This window comes from Chiloscyllium plagiosum, unplaced genomic scaffold, assembly GCF_037043375.1.
Source record: "Chiloscyllium plagiosum isolate Xiang-an unplaced genomic scaffold, Cpla_swu_hap1 HiC_scaffold_2, whole genome shotgun sequence".
NCBI classification, from domain to species: Eukaryota; Metazoa; Chordata; class Chondrichthyes; order Orectolobiformes; family Hemiscylliidae; genus Chiloscyllium; species Chiloscyllium plagiosum.
The window spans coordinates 93272795-93299698 of NW_028270140.1; the positions used below are offsets into that span (position 1 = coordinate 93272795).

Consider the following 26904-nt stretch of genomic DNA (forward strand, 5'->3'; position numbering starts at 1 on the left):
ATTGATGAAGCAATTGAAGATGGTTGTGCCTAGGACACTACCCTGAGGAACGTTTGCTGAGATGACTGACATCCAACAACCATGACCATCTTCCTATGTGTTAAGTATGACTCTAACCACTCGAGAGTTTGCCCCCGATACCAGTTTTGAATGGTTTTGCAAGGGCTCCTTGATGCCACACTTGGTTGAATGCAGCTTTGATGTCAAGGGCTGTCACTCTCACCTCACCTCTGGATTTCGGCTCATTTTTCCATGTTTTAACCAAGGCTGTAATGAGATCAGGAGCCGAGTGGCCTTAGTGGAACCCAAATTGGACATCACTGAGCAGGGTATTGCTGATCAGGTGTTGCTTGATAGCACTGGTGATGACGCCTTCCATCACTTTACTAATGATCGACAGTGGACCAATGGGACAATAATTGACCAGGTTGGATTTGTCCTCCTTTTTCAGTAAAGAACATACTTGGGCAATTTTGCATATTGTTGGATAGATGCCAGTGTTGTAACTATACTAGAAGAGCTTGGCTCAGGGAGCGGTAAGTTCTGAAGCACAAATCTTCAGTAATATTGCTGGAATTTTGTCAGTAGCCTTTGCAGTATCCAGTGCCTCCAGCCATTTCTTGATATCATGTGGAGTGAATCGAATAGGCTGAAGATTGGTATCTAATGCTGGGGATCGCTGGAGGAGGCTGAGTTGCATCATCCACTTGGCACTTTTGGCTGAAGATTGCTGTGAAAGCTTCAGCCTTATCTTTTGCACTGATGTGTTGTGCTCTTCCACCATTGACAGTGGGGTTATTTGTGGAGCTGCCTCCTCCAGTCAGTTGTTTAATTGTCCACCACCATTGACGACTGGATGTGGCAGGACTGCAGAGCTTAGATCTGATCCATTGGTTGTGGATCACTTAGCTCTATCGCTTGCTGCTAATGCTGTTTGGCATGCAAGTCGTCCTGTTTGGTGGCTTCACCAGGTTGACACCTCATCTTCAGGTATGTTTGGTGCTGCCCCTTCCATGCCCTTTTGCACTCTTCATTGAACCAGGGTTGATCACCTAACTTGATGGTAATGGTTGAGTAAGGTATAGCCAGGCCAGGTGGTTACAGATTGTACTGGAGTACACTTCTGTTGCTGTTGATAGTCTACATTGCCTCATGGATGCCCAGTCTTAGTTGTTAGATCTGTCCCATTAATGTCCCATGTCACAAGGTGATAGTGTCACACAACACCTTAGGGGGAAATGGGACTTTGCCTCCACAAGGACTGTGCATTAGTCACTCTCACTGATCCTGTCATGAACCGATAGTCTCCGGCTGGCAGATTGGTAAGGATGAGGTCAAATATGTTGTTCTCCTGTTGGTTCCCTCAACACCAGCAGCTATACCCTTTAGGACCTGACAGTTCGATCAGTAGTACTGCTGCTGAACCATCCTTGGTGATGAATATTGAAATCCCCTACCGAGAGCACATTTTGTGGCCTTGTCATCCTCAGTGCTTTCTCAAAGTGTGGCTCAACATGGAAGATTACTGATTCATCAGCTGAAGGAGGATGGTACATAGTAATCAGCAGGAGGTTTCCTTGCCCATGGTTAACCTTAATCAATGAGACAACATGGGGATTGAAGTTGATGTTGAGGGTTCCCACAGCAACTGCCTCCTGATTGTATACTACTGTGCCGCCACCTCTGCTGGGCCTGCCCTGCCGGTGAGACAGGACATATCCAGGAATAGTGATGGTGGTGTCTGGAACTTTGTAAGGTATGATTCTGTGAGTATGATTATGTCAGGTTGTTGCTTGCCTAGCCTGTGTGACAGGTCTTCCAGTTTTGGTACTAGCCCCCAGATGTTTAGTGAGGAGGGCTTTGCAGGGTCGATAGGGCTGTTTCTGATGTTGTCTTTTCCGGTACCTAGGTTGATGCCAGGTGGTGTGTCTGGTTTCATTTCTTTGAGATATGTTAGAAATCATGTAGTCTTGTGTGACTCGTAATAGACATTCTTTTGAAAGATGAAGCTAATGATGGTTGTAAAATTGATCAGATTTTAGAAAGCAGCGGTGATTGGTAATAAAAAAGAGATTACTGGAGAAACTCAGCAGGTCTGGCAGCATTTGTGCAAAGGGAAACAGAGTTAAAATTTTGAGTGCAGTATGTCTCTTCTGAAGCTTGCGTTGTTAACTCTATTTCTTCCTTTTATGGATGTTGTGAGATTGGCTGAGTTTCTCCGGAATTTTCAGTTCTTTTTATTTCAGATTTACAGTACTTTCCCTTCTTATTTGGGTAATTGTGTGGCGTCCAGGTGCCCAGTGTTGATGAAAAGGGACGACATTGGAGTCTAATCAGGTGCTAACCGAAGTGCAATGAAAATTTCAATTGGGTAAGCTGGGAGTCAAGTTGGACAGTGTTTCAGAAATGAAAACTGGTAGCGTGCAAGGCTTGTGTTGAATAAAACATTGTTGCTTGCTCTTTGTTCAACCAGAGTGAGAGGGCAAAAAGCACTGTTGTGTTGTCAAATGTGCAGATTTTCTCTCAGGAGCCGAACAGAGTTGGTTCACTTTTGCAGTGTTTAGTTGGAGAACATTCCTGCTTATTCATAAATTTTGCCAGAAAAACAGAGAGCACTCAATAGTCGTAGAGTTCATGCTGGGGGTAAATGGTGAAACAAGATGATGCTAGTGAAGTTGAGAAACTGACTGTGCTTATCACTGAGAGGAAGCATGAACTTAAGGAATTCGAAGGAGCCAAGTACAGAATCCTGAAACATACTAGAGAAGATTGAACATGAAAGTTGCAGTGGCTGTGTTAGCCAGGATAGAAACATAAAGCAGCTGTCCCTCTATGGCAAGCTACAAAGATGCTGTGACAATATGATTGGAGTGTTCACGAGATACAGTATCGGTGCTGACTTTGACCAGGATGGTTTGATGCTCCAAAATGATATTTAAAAAAAAACATAGATTTGCGTATCAGTGACTCAAAGATCCATCATTTTGAACTGTTTGGAAACTTGCATGTGCTAGAGAAGACTTGAGAAGAAATATAGCTTTTTTGGGTCATCACGTATTATAATGTGACATCTGCAAGTTATGGAACAGATATGAACTTGATCAACTGTTTGTGAAGAATTGCTCAAATCTCTAATTTTAAAATTCTAATTTACTTTTTTTTCTCCCTCTAGGTCATGCCTTAGATCATTTCCTCACTGAAAAGCTGGGTATATTACCTTCTGTCAGGTGTCTGTCAGTGCTGCTGTCTGGTATTGATGCTTGGAGGTGAGCAAGTGACTAGAAAATGTTTCTTCCATTTTGTCCTCCCTTTTTTGGGAAAAGGTTGGCTTGCACTTAATGCTTTCCCATTCTCATCACCTGCCATTGTAACACTACTAGCGTCGTATTTTAATGAGAAGTTAAATTTGAATTATTGTAGATACAAACTTGTGCAAAGCAAGTCTTATCGTTAAGAACTTTTATTCTATGGAGTAATATCAGATTTTATGAATGCAATTACGTTTTGAAAATGAATTGACAAGTTTTACATTTTGAAATGGGCGCTAGCAAATTTTGCTGACATCTGTATTCTGTGAGAATACTGTATCTGTAGAGACATGTTTGTCGAACTGGGAAGGAGAGCATGTTTAAGCGGACGGTTTTGGGAAATCTGTTTGTGTTGAAAGTTGCACATTTAAACTCTATGTGGCATCGGTACATTTGGAGTTTGGACACTAATTATTTCAATGATAGTATATCTGAAATGTACCGTGTTGTATTAAAACAGTAATGTGGAACTGTCATTCGAAAACCATGTTAACTGAAATAGAAATGAAGCTCGCATCAATTTGCAATACAGAGAACTATTTTGGAATAATTTGGGGGAATATAATTTAATTAATTTGAGGGAGCTGCAGTCATGTTACTTTTGTATGTCAGGGTTCTTAAAGTTCTGTTTTGGAATCATCAAATCATGGAATTCTGCAGTACAGAAGGAAGCCATTCTTCCTTGTGTCATTGTGTCTCTATCAGTTTCTGAAAGAGCTACAGAGCTAGACCCATTTTCCAGTCCTATCTCGATAGTCCTCTAACTTAATTACTTTCAAATATGTATCCAGCTTTCTTTTGAAATCTCCGATGGAGTCTGCCAACACCACTCTCCGAGGAAGCATATTCCAAATCCTAAAACTCTGAGTAAAGATGTTTTTCCTCATCTTCGTCTTAGCTCTCTTCTTGAAATTGTGACCCATAATTACTGAAATTACCATCCAGTAGAAACAGAATATCCTTCTTTACCTGTCAAAATTGTTCTTCATATTAAGCACCTCATTAAGGCCACCTGTTAGTCTTCTTTGCTCCAAGGAGAATAAGCCCAATTTCTCTAAATTTTCCTCGTGATTACATTTCTTCATTCCTGGTATCATTCTCATAAATTTCCTTTGAACTCTCTCCAGGACTTTAACATCCTTCCTTAAATAAGGTTCCAGGCTGAACTCAATATTCCAAATGTGATCTGACCAATGATTTATAGAGGTGGAGCATCACTTGTTTGATTTTATACTCTATGTCTCTATTTGTAAACATGAGGATTCTATAAGCCTCAAACAAAAACAGAAGTTGTTGGAAAAGCTTAGCATGTCAGGCAGCATCTGTGAAGAGAAATTGGAGTTAATGTTTGGTGTCTGCTGACTCTTCTTTTCTGACCCAAGATGTTAACTCTGATTTCTCTTCACAGATGCCATCGGACCTGCAACTTCTGTTTTTGTTTCTGATTTACAACATTCGCAGTTCTTTCGGCTTTTATTCTGTCGGCCTTCTGAACAACTGTTTCAACTTGCCTTGCTGCCTTCATGTGTGCATGTGAACCCCAAGGTCCCTCTATTCCTGTACTTCCCTCAAAGTTATACCGCTGAGCTGTATTGTCTCTATGTTTCTTCTGCCAAAATACATTACCTCGCATTTCTTTGCATTGAAATTCATATACCAGGTGTCTGTCCATTTGGTTAACTTGTCAGTATCCTTCTGAACTCACTCAGCATTATCCTCACAATTCAGTATTCTCCCTAACTCAGTATCATCTGAAAATTTAGAGATTTAGCCCTCAACATCAATGTCCAAATCATTCAAATAAATAAAAAAAAAACAAGGGTCCCAAACCACTGGGGAACACCACTTGCAATTTGTCTCCAATCTGAGAAATGCCCCTCTGTACCTTTCCTTGAAATTTGCAACAGAATTTAGGGGGAGCACTATGCGGGTAGTGGATTTGCACTGATATTTGTAAGTTGTGCAGGAATTTGGTAAGTACAGAGCATAAAACATTGCTTGTGAAAATGCAATGGCTGCTAATAAATTGGCAGAACTGTATCCCACCCTATCCTTGACACTAGAATGTGCCAAGTTACCTTCACTTAACTACTTCCTGTGGTGAAAGTGAACAGTATAGATACATTCCAAGGGAGGTCAGAGAGGCTCATCAGGAAAAAAGTATATACTGATGCATTTAGTGAGGAAAGTATGGGCAGAGTTTCAAGGGGAACATGAAAGCTGCCATAGACTATTTGGGTTAGATGATCTACTTTTCTGCTGAATATCCTAAAATAAGATCTTGTGATTTTAAGTTTCAAGGATAGTGAATGATGAATATGTTGTAAACATTATCTGTATCTGAAATTTTAGTTCTTTTTCCTATTTTTCTTTTGTAGAAACATTATAGAGAAATTTGAGTCTTCTATATGGGCCATTTTCTTTCAAAAAATGGTAAGCGTGTGAAGAAGAGAAGACGGAAAGTTAAGAGGAAGTGCTTTCTCCGCGGACCTTGTATGTTGTGCTTCATAGTTCACAATACTTCTCTTGATGAGGATCAGTTTGATAGTGCATCCAAACTAGCTGAACGATACGCTGCACTGACCACGACAGAGGAATGTGCTAAGTTTCTTCTTTCTCCCAAGGAACTTGCTATCTGGGAAGAACAAGGCAAGAGTTTATTTTCGAGTGTTCCAACCAAACTGATTGGGCCACCTCTGTTTAGAACAATCTCTTCGGACTATTTGGAGATGCCAGTTTGCAAACGTAAATGTGCTGGAGTGCAAACGTGTACACCTCATAAACTGCCTCGTTCTGCATTGGAGGGCGTTCCTGACACTAGTTTAAATAATGACGTAGCAGAGCATCCAGTACCCGTGTGTACTTTGCCAGCTTCCACAGCAGAATGCACTAGTGTGGGTCTTCAGGGGAACATGGGTGACTGCTCTTCTCTGCTACAATGTCCAGTGTCCCCTTTGGGACCTGAAGACAATGAACGTCTCCCTCATGATAATTTTAAAGACTTAAGAATGGAATCTGAACCGCCGAATATAAATCAACTTCCTTCCTCTATACTTCTAAAGGTGAGGCTTCTAACTATGCAAAGTGCATTTATGATTTTAAATTTTGTCTAACATGATATAATCAGTTTATTCAAATTAAATATATCCAAAATATACATAAGTTTCAGAGAAACTGAAAACTATCTTTATAGAAAAAAATTTCTTCACACTTTTCACTCAGTATTTAAACCTTTTCTGGTTTGCTCATATTTGGTGTGCTGTGGCTTCAGCTTTGGTGTTGGGAGTTGGGGCCATAACTTCAATATAATTGATATTCCTGCAATATTACACCAACGGAATAATAACATAAAATGTATTAGAGTTCCTACAGTGCAGGAAGAAACCATTTGGCTCATCAAGTCTGCACTGACCTACCAAGGAGCAAACCATCTAGACCTATCCCCATAGTCTGCCATGCCGAATCCACCTAGTCTCCACATCCCTGGACGCTATGGGAAATTTGGTATGACCAGTCCTCCTAACCTGCACTTCTTTGGACAGTGGGAGAAAACCCAAAGGAAAGTCACACAGACAAGGGGAGAATGTGCAAACTCCACACAGACAGTCACCTAAGGCTGGAATTGAACCTGGGTCCCTGATGATGTGAGGCAGCAGTGCTAACTGTGCCACTGTTTTTTATCATTTGCAGTCTTAATAAGACACTTAGCTTTACAGCATAAAGGCCGAAATGTTGTAAACTAGTGTAATCTGCTAAATGCCAGAGATGGTCTCAAATAGTGAAATGATTACTTACCTATACATAAAACATTGTCTATTTTGAATTAAGAACAACTGAATTAGTTGTGAAAATAAATCTTTCTCTTGTAGATCTTTTGGAGTTGTTAGGCATCACATTCTTTAGCTGTTTGTCAAAATGGTATAATATGTAATCATTCTCAATATTTCTCTTCATTTTGAAACAGTTCCCTAATGACACTGCCTCTAAATACATCATTTTAAAAATCACAATTTCATCTCTTCTAAGTTAAAAAATAGACTACACCAGGTTATAGTCCAACAGGTTTAATTGGGAGCACACTAGCTTTCGGAGTGCTGCTGCTTCATCAGGTGGTTGTGCAGGACACAATTGTAAGACACAGAATTTATAGCAAAAGTTACAGTGTGATGTAACTGAATTTATACATTGAAAAATGCCTTGATTGTTTGTTGAGTCTTTCATCTGTTCAAATACCATGATAGTTTCACTTCCTTCATGTGTAAATCACACAACTTTTTTTAAAAGTTGCATTCTCAGGTTAACTGTAACAATTGGTGTTAGCTGGACAATATGTTAAAGGTATAAACAATGACTGCAGATGCTGGAAACCAGATTCTGGATTAGTGGTGCTGGAAGAGCCCAGCAGTTTAGGCAGCATCCGAGGAGCAGTAAAATCGACGTTTTGGGCAAAAGCCCTTCATCAGGAATAAAGGCAGAGAGCCTGAAGGGTGGAGAGATAAGCTAGAGGAGGGTGGGGGTGGGGAGAAAGTAGCATAGAGTACAATAGGTGAGTGGGGGAGGGGATGAAGGTGATAGGGAGGAGGGTGGAGTGGATAGGTGGAAAAGAAGATGTGCAGGTAGGACAAGTCATGGGGACAGTGCTGAGCTGGAAATTTGGAACTAGGGTGAGGTGGGGGAAGGGGAAATGAGGAAACTGTTGAAGTCCACATTGATGTCCTGGGGTTGAAGTGTTCCAAGGCGGAAGATGAGGCATTCTTCCTCCAGGCGTCTGGTGGTGAGGGAGCGGCGGTGAAGGAGGCCCAGGACCTCCATGTTCCCTAAAGCGCTCTGCTAGGAGGCATCCAGTCTCCCCAATGTAGAGGAGACTGCATCGGGAGCAACGGATACAATAAATGATATTGGTGGATGGCTCTGTCTGTGCCATAATGTTAAGACTGATTCTAATCTAAAAAGTGAGATAACAGAGTCTTACATGAATTCATGCAGTTTTTGAGCAAAGTACAATGTAACTCTGCAAGTACAAATTCACCCCACGAACGTGTATGTGTATGTGTGTGTGTGTGTGTGTGTGTGGAGTGTCTTAAGTCTGTGAGGGGGTGCATGTGTGAGTGTGTGTTTCTGTAGGAGTGTATGTTTGTGTCTGGGGGAGTGTGTGTCTGGGTTGGGGGGTTGTGAGTGTGAGAGTGTGTGTATATGTGTGTGCGTGAGTGTAGAGTGGTGTAAGTGTCTGAGAGGATGCGTGTGGGAGTGTGTGTGTCTGTAAGGGTGTGTGTGTCTGTGTATGTGTGTGTGTATAGGAGTGCGTGTGTGTGTGTGAGAGAGTGAGTCTGTGTGTGTATAGTGCAATGATAATCACCTGTAGTTTGACATGAACCCAAGGTCCCGGTTGAGGCCCTCCCTATGGGTGCGGAACTTAGCTATCAGCCTCTGCTCGGCCACCTTTTGTAGCTGGCTGTCTGTCCCAAAGTCTGCCTTGGAGGATGGTCACCCAAAGGTCCAAGGTCGAATGTCCTGGACCGCTGAAGTATTCCCCAACTGGGAGGGAAACTCCTGTCTGTTGATTGTTGTGCAGTGCCCATTCATCCGTTGCCGTAGCTTTTGCTCGGTTTCCCCAATGTACCATGCCTCAGGGCATCCTTGCCTGCAACGTATAAGATCGACAACGTTGGCTGAGTCACGATATCTGCCACGTACATGGTGAGAGGTGTCCTCACGTGTAATGGTGGTATCCATATTCACACTCGAACACGTCTTGCAGCGCCTACCGTGACAGAGTTATATCGAGTTGTCCTGAAAGCTGGGCAGCTTGCTACGAACAATGATCTGTTTGAGGTTTGGCGGTTGTTTAAAGGCAAGCAGTGGAGGTGTGGGGAAGGTCTTGGTGAGGTGCTCATCCTCATTGATAATATGTTGCATGTCACCAAGAACATGGCGTAGTTTTTCGGCTCCTGGGAAGTACTGAACAAAGAAGGGTACTCTGTCGGTTGCAGCACGTGTCTGTCTCCTGAGGAGGTTATTATGGTTCCTTGCTGTGGCATGTTGGAACTGGCAGTCGATGAGTTGAGCTCGACTCATCGACTGCCAGTTCCAACATGCCACAGCAAGGAACCATAATGACCTCCTCAGGAGACAGACACGTGCTACAACCGATAGGGTATCCTTCTTTGTTCAGTACTTCCCAGGAGCCGAAAAACTACGCCATGTTCTTCGTGACCTGCAACATATTATCAATGAGGATGAGCACCTCGCCAAGATCCTCCCCACACCTCCACTGCTTGCCTTTAAACAGCCACCAAACCTCAAACAGATCATTGTTCATCGCAAACTGCCCAGCTTTCAGGACAACTCCATACAACCCTGTCACGGTAGGCACTGCGAGACGTGTCAGAGTGTGTACATGGATACCACCATTACGTGTGGGGGCATCTTCCACCTTGTATATGGCAGGTACTCATGTGACTCAGCCAACGTTGTCTATCTTACACGTTGCAGGCAAGGATGCCCTGAGGCATGGTACATTGGGGAAACCGAACAAAGGCTACAGCAAAGGACGAATGGGCACTGCACAACAACCAACAGGCAGGAATGTTCTCTCCTAATTGGGGAACACTTCAGCGGTCCAGGACATTTGATCTCGGACCTTCGGGTGACCATCCTCCAAGGCGGACTTCAGGATAGGCAGAAGCGAAAAGTGGCCGAACAGAGGCTGATAGCTAAGTTCCGTACCCATAGGGAGGGCCTCAACCGGGACCTTGGGTTCATGTCTCACTACAGGTGACCACCATTGCACTATACACACACACACACACACACACACACACACACACACACACTCTTATACTCATACATATACACAGACACACACCCTTACAGACACACACACTCCCACACTCTCACAATCATCCTCTCAGAGACTTAGACCACTCTACACTCTCGCACACACACATGCACTCTCTCTCACAGACACTCACAGCCCCCCCCACCCCAGACACACACACTCCCACACACACACATGCACTCCCTCACAGACTTAAGACTCTTGACACTCACACACACACACATATACACCCTCTCTCACACTCACAACCCCCCAACCCAGACAGACACACACACACGTTTGTGGGGTGAATTTGTACTTTCAGAGTTACACTGTACTTTGCTCAAAAACTGCATGAATTCATGTAAGACTCAGTTATCTCACTTTTTAGATTAGAATCAGTCTAAACATTATGGCACAGACAGATAACACAGAGGGCTGGCTAACACCTTCAACATATTGTCTAACTAACACCAATTGTTACAGTTAACCTGAGAATGCAACTTTTAAAAAAAGGTTGTGTGATTTACACATGGAAGAAGTGAAACTATCATGGTACTCGAACAGATGAAAGACTCAACAAACAATCAAGGTATTTTTCAATGTATAAATTCAGTTACATCACACTATAACCTTTTGCTATAAATTCTGTGACTTACAATTGTGTTCTCCACAACCAGCTGATGAAGTAGCAGTACTCCGAAAGCGAGTGTGCTCCCAATTGAACCTGTTGGACTATAACCTGGTGTTGTGTGATTTTTAACTTTGTATACCCCAGTTCAACACCGGCATCTTCAAATCATCTCTTCTAATGTTGCTCCCAATTAATAACCCTGATAGTTGATATATTATTTTAGCCACTCTTCTCATAGCTGAAATGTTTTTAATTAGGAACGAACTGAAACTGTAATAATAATCCAAATATAGACATACAGAGTCATGCAACATGGAAGCAGACCTTTCAGTCTAACACATCTCAGCTTTATGTAGCCTAAGTATAGTGGTTTTTATATAATTTAATAGTAAGGTGGTCAAAAAGCATTTGCTTTTTAGAGTCTTTGAATCCAGTGCAGGAGGTTTATCCTGTCAAATCCATGCCAGCACCTTGCAAGAACAATTAGGTAGCTCAACTCTTCTGTCTTCTACCAGGAGGCCTGGTTATTTCTCTAAGGTGCTTGGAAAGTTACAGTTGAAACTTCCTCCACCATTGTTTTAGGCAGTGCATATCCAGATTGTAGCAACCCATTGTGTGAAAGGTTTTCCTTGTCTTTATCTTCTTTTGCTGATCAACTTCAAATCAGCCTCATTGGCTTTTAACCATGCTGCCAATTGAAACAATTTCTTGCTATCCACTATGCTTAAACCCTTTGTGTCAAATCTCCTCCGAATGCTTCCTCTGCTACATCTTCTCCAAATTGCCCATTTATTTGAAGTCATTCATCCCTGAAACCATTCTTGTAAATCTTTTATGCATACACTCAAATGCTTTAATGTTCTTTCTGAAGTTTAATATCCAAAATTGATCACAGTTCTTCAGTTGAGGCCAAAACAGTGTTTTATAAAGTTTCACCAACTTGGACTTTCTGCCTTTTTGATGGCTTTTTCAAATTGACCTGCTGCTTCAATGATTTGTATTCATTGTACTTCTATGTGTCTTTGTTTCTACACCATGAAACCCTTTAGATTGAATACCTTTTTCGGTGATCTTACCAAAATATGTGTCTGTGTATGTTTATGCCCTCTTCAAGTTGAAACATTTCCTCATTTCAGTTTGTCAGTTTTGTGTCGCCTGAAAATGTTTTCATTGTTCTTTAGTACCCAATTCCAGATCATTAACATTATCAGAAAAAACAGTACTCCTAACACTTGACCTATGTCAAGTTGTATATTGTACACTGTGCGTCTTCCTTCAGTCTGAAAAGATACTGTTCACTGCCACTTTGTTTACTATCACTCAGCCAATGTCCCTTTATTACCTTAACTTCAAGTCTGCTGGAAACCTTTTAGAAGTCCATGTATATCACATGAACTACGTGAGACTGATAAAAAAAAGTCAGTCAAGTTTGTTAAATTTGAAATAAAAATAGACAATGCTGGAGATGCTTTGTTGGTCAAGTAGCATTGGAGAGAAAAAGAGTATTAACCTCTTTAATGACAGGCACAGTTGGGAGCCTGCTTCCTGTGAACTGAAAGGTCCTGGGTTTCAATCCAAATGCAGGACTTGTTGACTCCGCTCAATGATACATGCAAGCCACTATGTATCAGTGCTGGTCTGCAGACTTGTTGAAGCAGTAAGTCAGACTGACTAGGTTATAATGCTTTGTGATCTCCCGGTCGTAGAAATTGAATACTGTGAAACGTGAAATCTGTTTGAAAGTTTGTTGTCTGCAATTCCAGAATTTGGTGTTCATTATTAAGTGGGTGTTTTCTGCATGAAAATCTATTGCTTTATTGATTTTATTGAAATGTGCACTTTGAGGTGCAATGAGGAAACAGAGATATTAAGCTTGTTCATGTTCAGCTGGCATAAGAGCAAGTAGGTCAAGTTTCATGTCCTTAATTACAACAAGGTTGGTAAGAGTGGCAAAACTTAACATCTGTGACATGAATACCATTCTGAGGAGTGTTGTGTTGATATGTTTGTGATCAGTAATTTCAACAGACAATCCTATTGGAAATGCTGTTTTACTTATTGCTTCAACAAGAATGAAGATGTATTATTAAACACAAGGTAATACATTATAACAGGGCAAAGGAGTTCATTTTCTGTCCTGGTATATAGAGCTGTGTACTTAATAAAGAAGTTCTGAATTATTACTTAAGTCCCATCTTAAATAATGTGGAGAGAGTGGAAAATCTTTGGTATAGTTAGATAGAACTGGCTATAATTTGGCATCAATGAAGAACAGGAGAACTGAACTATTTCTAGACTTATCTGGAGGTGTTTTTGTATAGTATGTATGCTTTTTCTTGAGTTAATATTAAAAGAGAAGCTTCTTGAATGTGCTGGTGCAGGAGCAATTTAGGTTATTATCCAATGCAGAAATCTGGACTTCAAAACAAAAATCTACATTCAAGTTGACTCTATTAAGCTTTCAAAATTCCTATAACATGTGCTGTTTAGTAGTAAATCATATTGAAGTAATTATTTTAGATAATTGTCTGATTAGAAAAATAACTCTTATGTATTTGCCTGTCCTCCATTCTCATAAGCTGATTTAATTTGGTCTGCAATTTTTGAAGGTATTGAATTTATTTATAGCACTGCTGCCTCTCAGCACCAGGGACCTGGTTCAGTTCCATCTTCGGGTGATTATCCATGTCGAATTTGCACATTCTCCCTGTATCTGTGTCGGTTTCCTCCCACAGTCCAAAGATGTGCTGGTTACGTGAATTAGTCATGCTAAATTGCCCATAGTGTCCAGGGATATGCAGCTAGCCACAGGAAATACGGGGTTGCAGGGATAGGTTGGGGGGAGGGGGCGGGGTGGGTGGGAAGGGAGGAGTGGGGTGAGTCGGGGTGGGAAGGGAGGAGTGGGGTGAGTCGGGGTGGGATGCTCTTCAGAGAGTCGGGTGTGGACCTTTTGGGCCAAATGGCCTTTCTCTACACTGTAGGGGTTCTATAAATAGATTGACTTGTACTTACCTCATTTTACACTTTCTGTTTTTAAAATCTTAGTTTATGCCTTTTTTTTTTGCCAGAGTTTTATGTTGCTTTTTCTTGTGATTCCCTCTGTGTTTAGAATTAAAGTGGTATTTTTTAATCTTTTCATGTTGTCATATCATAAGCTGCCCACTGGGTGTAGTTGAGATTCTGTTCACCATAATAGTTTCTCTTCAGGTATGTTTTCGCTCTGAATTGTAACTTCATCAGTATGCATTTAATAATTTAATTCAAAATCTTTTGTTAGGGGAGTCCAAAGCTAGAGGGCATATGTTTAAGGTGAGATGGAAAAGATTTAAAAAGGGCCTGAAGGGCAACATTTTCATGCAGCGGGTGGTGTGTTTATGGAATGAGCTGCCAGGGGAGGTGGTAGGGGCAGGTACAATTGCAGCATGTAAAAGGCATCTGGATAAGTAGTTGAATAGGAAGGAATTAGAAAGGGATGGGCCAAATGCTGGCAAATGGTACTTGATTAATTTAGGATATCTGGTTGGCATGGACGATTTGGACTGAACGGTCCGTTTTCATGCTATACATCTCTATGACTCAATTGGTTCTTGGTACCTTCCAGCCATCGAGTTCGTCTGTTGTTTAAAACTGAAAATTATGATAGTCTTTTCCCTTTGCTGGTGGCTTCTGACCTGTCCTATTGGGTTCCTCTGTGCCTGTTCCTGTTTTAGTGTTTATTTCAACATTTCTTGAAGTACAAGTTTACACCTGCAGTTGTGAATTGTTATGCAGTTGCCTTCTTGGTCATCTTGCTCCTATAATTTATTTCATTTTAATTTGAGACGATTCAAAGCCCTGCTGCTTGTGTCTTAATTTGCAGTAGGTCCCATTCACGTATGACCCCTGCATTTACTGACTTATGTTGGTTCCTGATTGAGCAAGTTCTTGATGTAAAAATTCCCACACTGGGTTTTAAAATCCCCCCAAAGCCATTGTCTTCCTCCTGTCTGTTTTGCTTGGAGGATTGTTGCTCTTCTCCTGATGCTTTCTCTGCTTCATTTCTGTTCTTCTGTATGTTTTAATTTTCATTTTTATTCTCAGTATTGTTGAGCAATTGAGAATGTAGCAGCACTGATGTTAGCTTCCTTGCTATCAGAAAATATTAATTATCCTGCAGAGATTAGTTAACACATTTGATACACCGCATGCAGCAAAATGATTGATTGCAAAGTGTTGGTTTATATAGTTTGTAATTAGTAAATCTTTCCATTTCAGGTCTTTGCTCATTTAACTTTAAAGGAACGATGTCTTTCAGCATCTTTGGTTTGCAAATACTGGCGTGACCTTGGTTTAGATTTTCAATTTTGGAAACAGTTGGATCTCAGTGGTCGACAACAGGTATGGATTGCACTGTCTTATGGTATAATTTGGAAAGATAAATTCTGAAAGAGCATTACAGTATTATTACTATTTTAAATCTCTTTCACAGGTTGCATGGATAGGTAAATATATATTTTGAGAGAAGAAGGGAATAGTTAAATAACTTGCAGTGCTCAAAATATACAGTCTATTCTGATATTTTGTAATAAATTGTGTCATATGGGGAAATGGAAAATGAAGGTAGGTCACTTCTCCACTTCAGCTACCTTCATTTAGATCATGTCTGACCTATTTATTCTACCTTGCCTCCTACCCCTGATAACATTTCACCCTCTTGCAAGAATGTTTCTATCTCTGGAAGAATTCTGTTTCCACCACCTTTTCAGGAAGAGAGTTCCATTTAAAGGAACGGTTTCCTTAGCCCTGTCTTAATCATGTGATTCCTTATTTGAAACAACCTCTAATTTGCAACAACCTCTAATTTAATATTCTCTTATAAGAGAAACTTACCTTCCACACTCCACTTCTTTTCCACCTATCCACTCCACCCCCCCCCCCCCACACCTATCACCTTCATCTCCTCCTCCACTCACCATTGTACTCTATGCTACTTTCTCCCCACCCCCACCCTCCTCTCATTTATCTCTCCACCCTTCAGGCTCTCTGCCTGTATTCCTGATGAAGGGCTTTTGCCCAAAACGTCGATTTTACACCTCCTCGGATGCTGCCTGAACTGCTGTGCTTTTCCAGCACCACACTAATCTAGACTGCACACTAACCTGCCAAGGCCGCTCAAGTCTTATATCTTTCAAAAGTTGCTTTTTACTCTTTAAAACTCCAGCAGATGTAAGTCTCCCTTGCCCAACCTTTCCTCATAAGTCAACTCGCCCTTCAATGTGCTACATGTCTGCCAGGTATTTACAAACCAGCTTGAAGGTCACTTTAACATAATCTTTTCAATAATCCTGGGATTATGTAAAGTTTCAATATTTTTGTTTAAGTGTTCTATTATTGTCCAGTCGGGTTGGTCAACCCAATAAAACTTTCTTCATTTCAAAGAGTAGGTCGTCAAATTTCTGTTTTGCTGTGGATCTTATCAGCTTTTTAAAGGTTTGAGGGTTGTCTGTATTTTTGCCAAGGCCAACATTTATTAAGGTGCTGGTGAGGTGCTTTCTGGAACTGCTAGAGCTCATATTATATAGGCAGTCCTGCAGTGCTATTAGGTAGGGAATTGCAGAATTTTGAACAAAAGGCAGTGAAGAAATGGTGATATAATCCATGTCAGGATGGTGTGAGATTGGGAAGTGATGATTTTTTTTTTGTGCATTGCTGTCCTGTCCTTCGAGATGAAGGCCATGCCATGGATTTATAAGATGTTGTTGAAGAAGTCATGGTAAGTTGCTCCTGTGTATCCTATGGAAAGCTTAGTTTGTCGCCAGAATAGTTCTATATATTTAATGACACATTTCATGTAAAGCCAGTTGTGGAAATGTGGCAGTTTTGACCTCAGCATTAAAATTTGATTGAACAAACCTTCAAATTTAGAATAGTTGCATCTTTTTCTTTCCTTCTTTGCCAAGTAACCATCTGCATACGATAACATCCAAAGTATTGTTTTTTAAAAAGGGAGAAACTATTAACCCAAACCTCGCTAATAGTTGCTGGAAAAACTCAGCAGGTCTGAGCAGCATTTGTTGTGAGAAAGCAGAATTAATGTTTCAGGTCAAGTGACCCTTCAAAGAGTCCTTTGATGGGTTACTGGACCCAAAATGTTAACTCTGCTTTTGCTCCTCAAATGCTGCCAGACCTGCTGAGCTTTTCCAGCACTTTGTTTTGTTTCTGATTTCTGGCATCCACAATTCTTTTGGTTTTTCCTTATTAATAGCTGTTGAGTGATTTTTGTCACCAATGACTTTTCCGTTAAACTACTGTGTTCGAAATAACTCCCTACTCTGTTACCTTTAGTCATCACTTATCTCTTGACTATAATTGTTAGTCCACCAAACAAAATCACTGATTTGACATTGATTATGCATCATTCTGCATTGGTCCTTCATTTTCCACTCCTAATTAGAATTAATGTTTATGCAGATATTTTATCCTGTGTATCAATAATATCAGTGATCTCAGATTGGCTTCTCTGTGAAGCAGATATTTATTTCATTTTTAAATGTGTTGTAATGGTCAGTTTCAGTTCAAAAGTTAACTTTATAATTGCTATTTATCTGTACAGTTGAAAGAATATCTCAATTTACAAAAGGTTAATAATATTCAATCACTCCAAGTCAATATGAGATATGCCAATACTCCAATTTAATAGATACTGCCAACATAGCACAAAACTATTTGGATAATCATGTATTTGAAAGAGCTATCCAGTTTATTTTATTTCCTTGTAAATTTCTTCTCTTCAAGTATTCATCCAGTTCCCTATTAAATGTTACTTCTGTTTCATCCTTTTCATGTAGTGCATTTCAGATAACTTGCTGGGTAAAAATGTTCTCCTTAGCTTGTCTTGGGCATTTTTATCAATTACTGTACAGACAAAATATAAATAAAATTCAAACTGAAGATGAAAAGAACTTCAAAATAATTTTCTGAATAATTAAACTGTAGAACATTCAAACAAAGTCTTGAGAAACATGTGTTGCCAAATAAGAGATAACCAAGCCAAAATTCGAGACTTTTGGATGAAATGGATCCCCAGATAGGCTGAAAGACAAAACATAAAGATAATCTCAGGTTTGAATGATATTTCTGCAAAAAGGCTGTGAGAAACTTGTGACAAATTATGAATTAAGGATGATGGAGGCTAAATGTCTTGAGCTCTATTTAGTATCTCCAGATGGGTAGTGACAAAATGTTTCCACAAACAGGATTCTGGTCTGTTTCTTTTCAAAAGTGGTTAGTTTCATCATGGCTAAAAATGTAGTAATTTGTGGTCTCTGCTGTTGAATGGAAAATACTCCATGGCTTTTCTCTGTATTCATGCTTTGCAATTTTATAATTGAAAAGTTATTTTGAACAGTTTGGAGCCGGTTTTTTGAAATTGAGTGCTTTTTTCTTTCACAAATTTTTCACCTTAGCAGCAGTTGATCTGGTACACAATAATTTGTGGACAAGGCTAATATAACTACATTAGGTTTTTTTATTTGTTCCTGCCTGTGATTTAGTTATTTGATTGGAAATGTTTATCGGAAAACTATAAACTAGGTTCAAGGCTCAACCATATTCAGCTGTTTAATCAATGACTTTTCCCTTATTATCTAGCAGATTCTGGTAAGGATGACTGAGGCCAAGTAGAACTAGGATCAAATGGTGGTTATATGCTAAATTAAGGGTGATTGGGTGTGTATATGGGAAACAAGTAATTAGTGATTTAACAGTGACTGAGTTGCAATAAAAGTGATCAGAGAAGCATGCTTCTTGGACTCTGTATAACCTGCATTTAGTATCTGTTATTTAACATCGGTAGCAGAGGACAATTAGATTTTGCAAGTCAAAGATTGAGAACTGAGCATCGTTATAAGCAAACGTTGAATTGGAGAAAACTTCAGGCAATGATGGAATCAAAATCTGAAGTATCTGGGACTGATTACCTACCCTGGTTTTCTAAATGTGAACTTTGATGAGTAACAATACTTTGACCATACAAAAGCAGGTTAAGAATCTAGTGCAATAACTCCAAGAAGGCCAGTATCCCGTCATCACGTTGCCCTTTATTTATCCATGAAATTTGACCCAGCTAGCTCAGAATCGGTTCCTAGAGTGAACAGAACCCCTGACACTCCTGTTTATATCTGTCAGCCAGGACTCCCTGATTAGACCAAGTTAACAACTCCAGTCAGGGAACTCCTATTCAATGATATCCGTATGGCTGCCCCCATTCCAACCATTTCACTAAGTTGTTTTAGGAAATGGTGATAGAACATAGACCTATACAGCACAGTCCAGGCCCTTTGGCCCTTGATGTTATGTAGATCTTTAATCGTACTCTAAGTTCAAACGAATCTACATACCCTTCACTTACTGTCATCCATGTGCCGATCCAAGTGTCGCTTAAATGTCCCCAATGTATCTGACTCTACTACCACTGCTGGCAGTATATTCCACACACCCATCACTCTCTGTGTAAAAATCATCTCCATAATATTCGGCAGGAGCAAATATTCGAGAGAAACTTCAGAGGAAAAAGTACAACACAACCTGTTGACAATCTAAATGGCAATAATCCTCAATCAAAAGCTTTGGTGAATTTGAGTTTATATATTTGGATTATCTATTTATTGCTTCTCCAATGATTGATATTTCTGTTGCAATTTCCTTTCCCCAAGAAACAGTTGAGGCTAATTTAATTGAAAACTTCAAAACTGATATTAATGACTTTTTGTTACATACATATATCAAGACTTCTGGAACCAAGGTGGATAAGTGATGTTTAGGTGTACGTTAGTTATGCTTTAAGTGAATGACTGAAGAGGCTTGAGGGATTGAATGCTGTGCTCTTTTATTTATGTGTTTCTCTCTTCAGTCCAAGTCCTAGATTTTGACACTTGAAGTATACTTTTTAATCTGCTGGAATTTCCTTCTGTCTGATCCAGTCATTGAATTAACTATACTCCAGTGTCACTTGCTGAAAGCAGAACATAATTGGTTCATTTGTGAAAATGTCGGTATCTAAATTCTGCAGGTATATTTTGGTAAAAGCAACTCCGGAGGCATCAAATGATTTAGTTAATACATAGTGATACTATTTTCTGTAACCTGATTATTGGTCTCTGTGAATCAGTGACATTTGGATTAATGGCTCATTGTTCTCTTTCTAAAATTATCTTGATTTGGATCTGTTCTTAAATAGTTCAGAATCTTGTTGCTATTTTCATGATCTCTAATTTTGTGCCAGAATGTTACAAAGATTTTTGATAGTCCAGAAGATTGATCAAGTATTAGACAATTACAATTGATGACTTTAGAGAAAGGAGGAAAATTGACTCAGTGAATTAACAAGAAAAATAACATAGGAGCATTTATGCGGTTTAAAGAAATAAGAGTGGCTAAAGTAAATGTAGATTCCTTCACAGATGAGATGGTGGAAGAAGTAGGAAATGAGGAAAAGGCAGAAATTTTGTATCAATAATTTTGAATTTGATTTTACACACTTGAAGACATAAAAATCATCTCCATAATATTAGGCGGGGCAAATAAAAGGGAGAAACTTCAGAGGAAAAAGTACAACACAAACTAGGCCTGTCTTTCATTCTAATGGAAATGAAGGTTGACAAATCCCCTGGACCTGATGGCCTGCATCCTCAATTCTTAAAATAAGTGGCTCCAAGAGATACTAAGTACATTACTTGTAACCTTCCAGCATTCTCTAAATTTTGGACATGTCCCAGCAGATTGGAAAACTTCTAATTTAATCGTCATTCAATAAAAGGTGGCACAGTGGTTAGCACTGCTGCCTCACAGCACTAGAGACCCGTGTTCAATTCCCGCCTTAGGCAACTATCTGTGTGGAGTTTGCACATTCTCCCCATATCTGCGTGGGTTTCCTCCGGGTGATCTGGTTTCCTCCCACAGTCCAAAAATGTGCAGGTTAGGTGAATTGGCCATGCTAAATTGCCATTAGTGTTAGGCGAAGGGGTAAGTGTAGGGGAATGGGTCTTGGGTGGGTTGCTGTTCGGAGGGTCAGTGTGGACTTGTTGGGCCAAAGGTCCTGTTTCCACACTGTAAGTAATCTAATCTAATCTAAAAAAAAAAGAGACCTAAAAGACTATAGGCCAATTAACCTAACACCTCTCAGTTGGAGAATTCTGCTTTTCATTAATAAGGAGGTCACTAAAGGACCTTTGGAAATCATTATACAATCAGGCAAGCCTGCGTAGTTCTGTGAAATGGAAATTATGTTTGATGAATTTTATTAAAGCTCTTTTGAGATTTATTTGGCATGGTGGGTAAAGGGATTACAGTAAATTGTTTTTGTTTGGATTTCCTGAGGGCATTCATTAAGTTAGCTGCAAAACACAAGAATAAATCATGTTATGGGTAATATCATTGATGGAGAATTGGTTAACTAACAGAGTTGGGATAAATAGATCATTTTCAGATTACAAACCATATCTAGTGGGGAGCTGCAAGAATTGGTGCTGGAGCCTCACCTATTGACCGTCTAGATTAATGACTTGGGTGAAAAGACAGACTGTATTGTACCCACATTTGCTGATGATAAAACATAGTTGGGAAACCAAGTTGTGAGAAGTCACAGCTTGCAAAGGAATGTGGGATAAGTTAAGTGAATGGGTAAGAAAAAAGTGGCAGGTGAAGTATAATATGGTGACGTATGAGGCTATCCATTGTGATAGGAAGAACAGAACAGATAGTGCAGAATCTTACACTACAGTGTGATTTGAATATCCTTGTGCTGGATATGAATCACAAGAATTTACCATGCTATATAGGAGTGGGTTAGAGGTTGAAGCCTCCAAATCCTCCTTTCTTCTGATTCTAATCAATGTAGTTTAATATTGATCAGGCTGATATGTGTTACCAAAACACGGTTAGTGTATGGTAAATCTAAAAGTCATCAGCAGCAGATTTTCGTGGATTCAGATGAGGAAAATTAGTTGTTCACGCATACTCAAATCAGGGAGGTCTATTGCTATGTAAACATGCACCACATGCCCAAAAGAAATACAGTTAAAGAACAGAGTGCATGTCTGCAAATAATAAGAAATCAAATGTGAGTTAGCAGATCATGAGTCCTTGAGGAATCCAGTGAGGTAGGTATTAAAATTCAGATAAGTTCTGAGGCACGGAGCCCAATCAGTTTGAATTGTAGAATTCTTTATGAAATAAAGACTGTTAATCGCTCTTATAGGCAGGTCTTGGTGGCCTTTGTGATGAGAGGTTGAATTTCTTTGCAGATGAACTCAGAGGTTTTAGATTAGGTTCAAGGAGACTTTTAAAAGATGTTAAGCCTTGCAGCTCTTCTCAGGCCAAAACGATGCAGCCTTTTCTCTGCAGTTGTCATGTTGCTAATGCTAGTTTGCAGATTGCCTCAAAGGTAAGATTTTGTAAGAGAAAACTTATTTCAAAGGTCGAGTTGTTTTGATCAAATGATGCATGGGCATTGATACCAAGTGAAAGGCAATTCATAATCTTTCACTGTAATAATGTAGTATTAATTACCTAATAAAATGCAAAATGTACAAAAGATGATGTTGTTTAGCACTTAATTGTGGGTAGCCTGTCTCATTAACAATCGTTCACATATAAACCTGGCTGTTGAATGTGGAATCTTATTGTCCCTGTGTTCTTGAAGCCGTAACCATATCAGGTGTGGAACCCTGCAGAAATGCGCTGTTTGGAGATCCCCATATGATCCATGTTTGAAAGTTTCCAAAGGTGTAATGAGTTTCACAATTATGTGGCCTTTTGTCAGTCATTTTACAGTTTCTCAGAGTCCATTTTAAAAAGGAATACTATATTAAAAGATTGCACTATCATTATGCCTTCATAGGCATCACAATACAGGTACAGGAACCAAATAGGAAGGCAAATGAATTGTTGGCTGTTATGGAGAATGTCATGCTGCAATGGTACCGTGAGGCTTTATCTAGAATACGGAATTCAGTTTTATGTTCTCATTTTTATGTTCTGATCGTCTCTGGTTCGGTGTTGGCAAAACAATAAATTCAAAAACAATTGGGTCTTAGTATTCTGGGACATAATTTAAGCTGATTGGTTATATTTGAATTGTTGCCAAAACAACTCTGGTATCTATTTCACAGCCAAATGTTACAAATTTTCAATTTTCCAGTACACTCTGAGACTGCTAGCTAGTCATATGACAGGTGCTTGTAAACTCTCAGTACAAAACAGCATTCAGTCTCTCTTAAAGGTACAGTACACGCTTTAAACTTCATAATACATGCCAGTAATTCCAGTTTTTGAAGATAATATATTGTTAGTGTAGCTTATTGATTGAACTCTAGAAGGGCTGAGTGGGATAGTGTTCCTGTTCTTCTTTTGTGAACTGATAACTCAGGATACATCTGACATAAAGTAGACTTGAGTTCAGTTGCAGTTATTGATGAGCATTTGATTCCTGACTATTGAAATAAATCATTCATATGAAGTTTTGTAAAGCTTACAACTGTAAATTTTAATTCGGTGTGCAAAATGGGAAATCAAAACTTTTCACTATGAATTTAAATCCATAAAATTTGTTACTTTAGCCTCACAGTTTTCAAAGATGCATGCATTCACTTAATGTGGGATAATCTGGAACAATATGGATCCTGCGATTGTATTCATTGGAGTTTAGAAGATTAAGGGGAGATCTAATAGAAACTTACAAGATATTACATGGCTTGGAGAGGGTGGACGCTAGGAAATTGTTTCCATTAGGCGAGGAGACTAGGACCCGTGGACACAGCCTTAGAATTAGAGGGGGTAAATTCAGAACAGAAATGTGGAGACATTTCTCCAGCCAGAGAGTGGTGCAGTGGAGGCTGGGACGCTAAATGTCTTCAAGGCAGAAATTGATAAATTCTTGATGTCACAAGGAATTAAGGGCTACGGGGAGAATGCAGGGAAGTGGAGTTGAAATGCCCATCAGCCATGATTGAATGGCGGAATGGACTCGATGGGCCGAATGGCCTTACTTCCGCTCCTATGTCTTATGGTCTTAATATTGTACCTGATTTAGTAATTTATTATTTACAGCAGCCCAAAATAGTGTTGCATAACTTTCCTAATGCAGCTGGCAAAATAATTTGAGAAGTCGTTTGTTCATTGACTGAAGTAACAATTTTTGTTTAACATTTAACCTTTATTGAGCTTTGAAAGATTTATTTAAAAATGGGGTTTGTAATGATGCTCAATTTGAGTCTAGAACAAATGACTGAAACAGTTTTAAATGGTGGAAGTTATACGTTGGATAGAAATTTGACATTTTTAAAAAGCAGGCTATTAATTATTCTACAAGTGATGTCAACCTGGACATGACATTTTGCTTTTACATCATGTACCTACTCATTGTTCTCACCTGCATTATTTCCAACTATGGAAATCTGGAATTGAAAGATTGTCTCAGGAATGGTGATCATGAAATGAGCATTGATTGTCATAAGTACTAATCCTGAGTCACTAATTCCCCGCTGGGATAGAAACCTATCATTCTTAGCAAGCCTTGCCTACAGGGCGAATCTAGATCCCTAACAATGTGGTTGACTCTTAAATGCCTTCTGAAATGGCCCCAGTAAGCCACTACGTTAAGTATGATATGGATCTTCAAAAGATGCAAGTCTTGCCAATTTTGCTCGCATCCCATGAAAAAAAAATCCAGTTTGCTTGTTGTTAATCTAGTTTAGTTTAAGGATTTGAATTCCAAAGTTGAGGTCCATTATGCAGTTATACAGTGTCTTGAGTATTACAGTTTTGGTATTCCTACCAAAGAAAGGATATACTTGCCGTAGAGGGAGTGCAACCAAGGTTCACTAGGTTGGCAGTATTGTTGTATGAGGAGAGATCGGTTTTACTGAGCCTGTATTCACCAGAGTTTTGAAGAATAAAAGGGGATCTGACTGAAATGTATAAAACTCTAACGGCGTTAGATAGTCTAGATGCTGGGAGAATGTTTTCCCTGCTTGTGGTAGTTTAGAAGCAGGTGTCACCAGGTCAGAAAACAGGATAAGCCATTTTGGACTGAGATGAGAAAGCATTTATTTTGTCAATCAATGAATTCGTTGTCACAGAAGGCTTGGAGACCAAGTCACTGATTATATTCAAGAAAAAGATTGATGCATTTTTAGATATTAAAGGCACCAATAGAATACAAAGCAAGAATATGGAATTGAAATAGAACAGCAGCCATAATCATGTTGAATGGTGGAGCAAGCTTAAAGGGCTGTTTATTCTTATTCCTATTCTTTGTTTCTATGTTTGTAGTTCAACATTCAAATTTATTTCACTTCTGAGAAGTGCAGAAGTTTTTATTTCATAGTTGTGAAGTTCTGTATCCTGTCTTGGTTGTCATTATCCTCAGTTAATTTCTGTCATAGATTTCATAGAGTCATAGAGTCTCACAGCTCAGAGACAGACCTTTTCGCCCAAACTAGTACATTCTGACCAAAATGTCCATCTGCGCTAACCCCATTTCTCTGCACTTGGCCTATATCCTTCTAAACTTTTCCTATCTATGTATTTGTCCAAATGTCTTTTAAATGTTGTTAACATACCCGCCTCAACAACTTTTGCTGGCAGCTCTTTCCATGTGTGTACCACCCTCTATGTAAAAAGGTTGCCCCCTAGGTTCCCTTTCATTCTTTATCCTCTAAACTTAAAACTGATGCCCTCTAGTCTGTGATTCCCCAGCCCTGGGAAAAAGACTGAGTGCACTCACCCTATTCATGTCTCTCATAATTTTACACACTTTCATAAGATCCCGCTTTCAGTCTCCTATGCTTGAAAGAAAAAAGTCCTAGCTTGTCCAACCTCTCAGACTGTCGAGTCCTGGCAACATCCTTGTAAATTTCTTTTGCACTTTTTCCAGTTTCAGCACATCCTATAAGATGAACAAAACTGAACATGATACTTCAAGTGCAGCATTATCAATGTGCTATACAACTGCAACATAACTTCCCAACCTCTATATACAGTGTTCTGACTGATGAAAGCTAATGTGCCAAAAGCCTTCTTCACTGCTCTGTCGACCTGTGAATCCATTTTCAGAGAACCATGCAACTGAACTCCAAGGTCCCTCTGTTCCACTACATTCCTTAAGGCCCTACTGTTCACCGTGAAACTCCTACCTTGATTAGACTTTCCAAAATCAAGACCTCGCACTTATCTATATTAAACTCCATTTGATATTTCTCAGCCCACTTCCCCAGCTGATCAAGGTCCTGCTACAATTTCTGATAAACTTCCTCACTGTGCACATACCACCTATTTTAGTGATATCTGCAAACTTACTAATCATGCCTTGTATATTCTCATCCAAATCATTGATATAGATAACAAAGAGTAATGGGCCCAGCACCAACCCCTGAGGCACTCCACCAATCACAGGCCTCCAGTCCGACAAGCATCCTTCCACTATTCCCCTCATCCTACCATCAAGCCAATTGTATGTCCAATTTTCCAGCTCCCCCTGGATTCCATGCGATCTAATCTTCCAGAGCAGCCTACCATGTGGCACCTTCATCAAAGATCTCTAACAAATTTGTGAGGCATGATCTCCTATGCTGACTGCTTCAAATCAAACCCTGTCTTTCCAAATGCATGTATATCTTATCTCAGAGTCTTCTCAAGTAACTTATCTACCAGAGATGTTGGGCTTACTGGTCGATACTTCCCAGGTTTTTCTTCCTCTTAGAAATACCTCAGTTTGCCTCATGTTCTTGTATATGGGCATAAAATCTGCTATCCTCCAGTCTTCTGGGACCTCACTCATGGCTAGCGATGATGCAAAGATATCAGCCAGGGCCCCGCAATTTCTTCCCTAGCCTCTTGTAGTTTTCTTGCATGTATTTAGTCAGGACCAGGAGATTTATCCACCTTCCATACATTCTAGTGTGTAATAGTTGATGAACCCTTAATTTAAGATTTAACTGAGAGCTTGACTGTCTTGATGATAACTTAGATTGTGTTTGCTTAATTGAGGTTCTTTCAGGATCAGGAATTATCAAAAGGAATGTGATGAGGTCCAAACATCAAAAATATGCTCTTTTACAAGAGAGGTTTCCTCTAATGACCTTTAAATTAAAATCAAACAAGTAACT

The 26904-nt window shown here is 39.7% G+C and overlaps 1 protein-coding gene across 3 annotated transcripts in view; it reads left to right on the forward strand.

Moving 5' to 3' along the window:
* The window catches only part of fbxl17 (F-box and leucine-rich repeat protein 17), a 791762-nt gene that overhangs the window by 11124 nt on the left and 753734 nt on the right, over positions 1–26904 (forward strand). For all 3 annotated transcript variants that reach the window (XM_043710307.2, XM_043710291.2, XM_043710299.2), the window contains exons 2-4: positions 3173–3266; positions 5687–6370; positions 15014–15136. In XM_043710307.2, the coding sequence (XP_043566242.2) occupies positions 5717–6370; positions 15014–15136 (777 nt within the window). In that variant the 5' untranslated portion in view covers positions 3173–3266; positions 5687–5716. The remainder of the gene's footprint in view (positions 1–3172; positions 3267–5686; positions 6371–15013; positions 15137–26904) is intronic.